The 899-nt window shown below is 43.5% G+C and overlaps 1 protein-coding gene across 4 annotated transcripts in view; it reads right to left on the bottom strand.

Annotated features, from left to right (window-relative positions):
• Window positions 1–899, bottom strand: part of SCML1 (sex comb on midleg-like 1 (Drosophila)) — a 37,907-nt gene that overhangs the window by 21,732 nt on the left and 15,276 nt on the right. For all 4 annotated transcript variants that reach the window (XM_010855882.1, XM_010855881.1, XM_010855884.1 and 1 more), the window contains one exon: window positions 709–860. In XM_010855882.1, the coding sequence (XP_010854184.1) occupies window positions 709–860 (152 nt within the window). The remainder of the gene's footprint in view (window positions 1–708; window positions 861–899) is intronic.

Raw genomic sequence — 899 nt, 5'->3', positions numbered from 1 at the left:
ACTCCAGTGTTCTTGCCTGGAGAATCCCAGGGACAGGGGAGCCTGGTGGGCTGCCGTCTATGGGGTCGCACAGAGTCGGATGCAACTGACGTAACTTAGCAGCAGCAGTTTAAAAATAAAACTGTGCTGAATCATTTATCACTGGCTGAAGGGACCTGAAGTCCTTCACAGTACTGCTTTTGTCAGGTACCTTCTATACATTTTCTAGTAAGTAAAAGTAGAAATTAAAGAAATTAGAACTTAAAAAATTTAGCCCATGATGTTACTTTGTAAATAGCATGAGAGTATCAGCATCCCAAATTGTCAGTAATCATATAAGGTCAACAGGACAGAGCCAAATGGAATCAGTTACTGGGTTCACTCCCTCCTACTCACAATCCCGGGGCCAAGCAGGGAGCAGGTGGGGAGGAGGATCATTGTAGCTGGTCTTACAAAGGAGAAGACACCTGAGAGTGGCCATGCTGAATCATCTTCTCTTGAGAACTTGAAGACTTGTAGTATGTTAGGGACTTGGGTACCCATTTAAAGCACAAATCCACCCTCTACCCTTTAAGGATCTGACTTTGGGCAAAGTAAACTCTCTCAAATATGGAAAACTCAGTTGATAGGGTTCCCCCACCATCCATATTAAACAGTAACCAACTGAAGGGTCTGCAAAGAGATAATAAAGTCATTAAGGCAGAAAAACTAGATCAAAAGATACATTACATGGTCCCTGAAGAGGTCAACCAGGGGATCAAATGTCTGAGGATCTACATCTTGCAGAAACATGGTCACTTCATCCACGGACCAGATTGAGGGGTCCTCAGGGAGGTTTTCTCTGAAGAAATCCGGGTTATTTCTGACTGGTGAAGTTGGAGCTTCAAAGAGGGAAAAAGACAAATCATACTTGACCTGAT

This window comes from Bison bison, unplaced genomic scaffold (assembly GCF_000754665.1).
Source record: "Bison bison bison isolate TAMUID 2011002044 unplaced genomic scaffold, Bison_UMD1.0 scf7180017864369, whole genome shotgun sequence".
NCBI lineage: Eukaryota > Metazoa > Chordata > Mammalia > Artiodactyla > Bovidae > Bison > Bison bison.
This window is presented reverse-complemented; position numbering and strand designations above follow the sequence as displayed.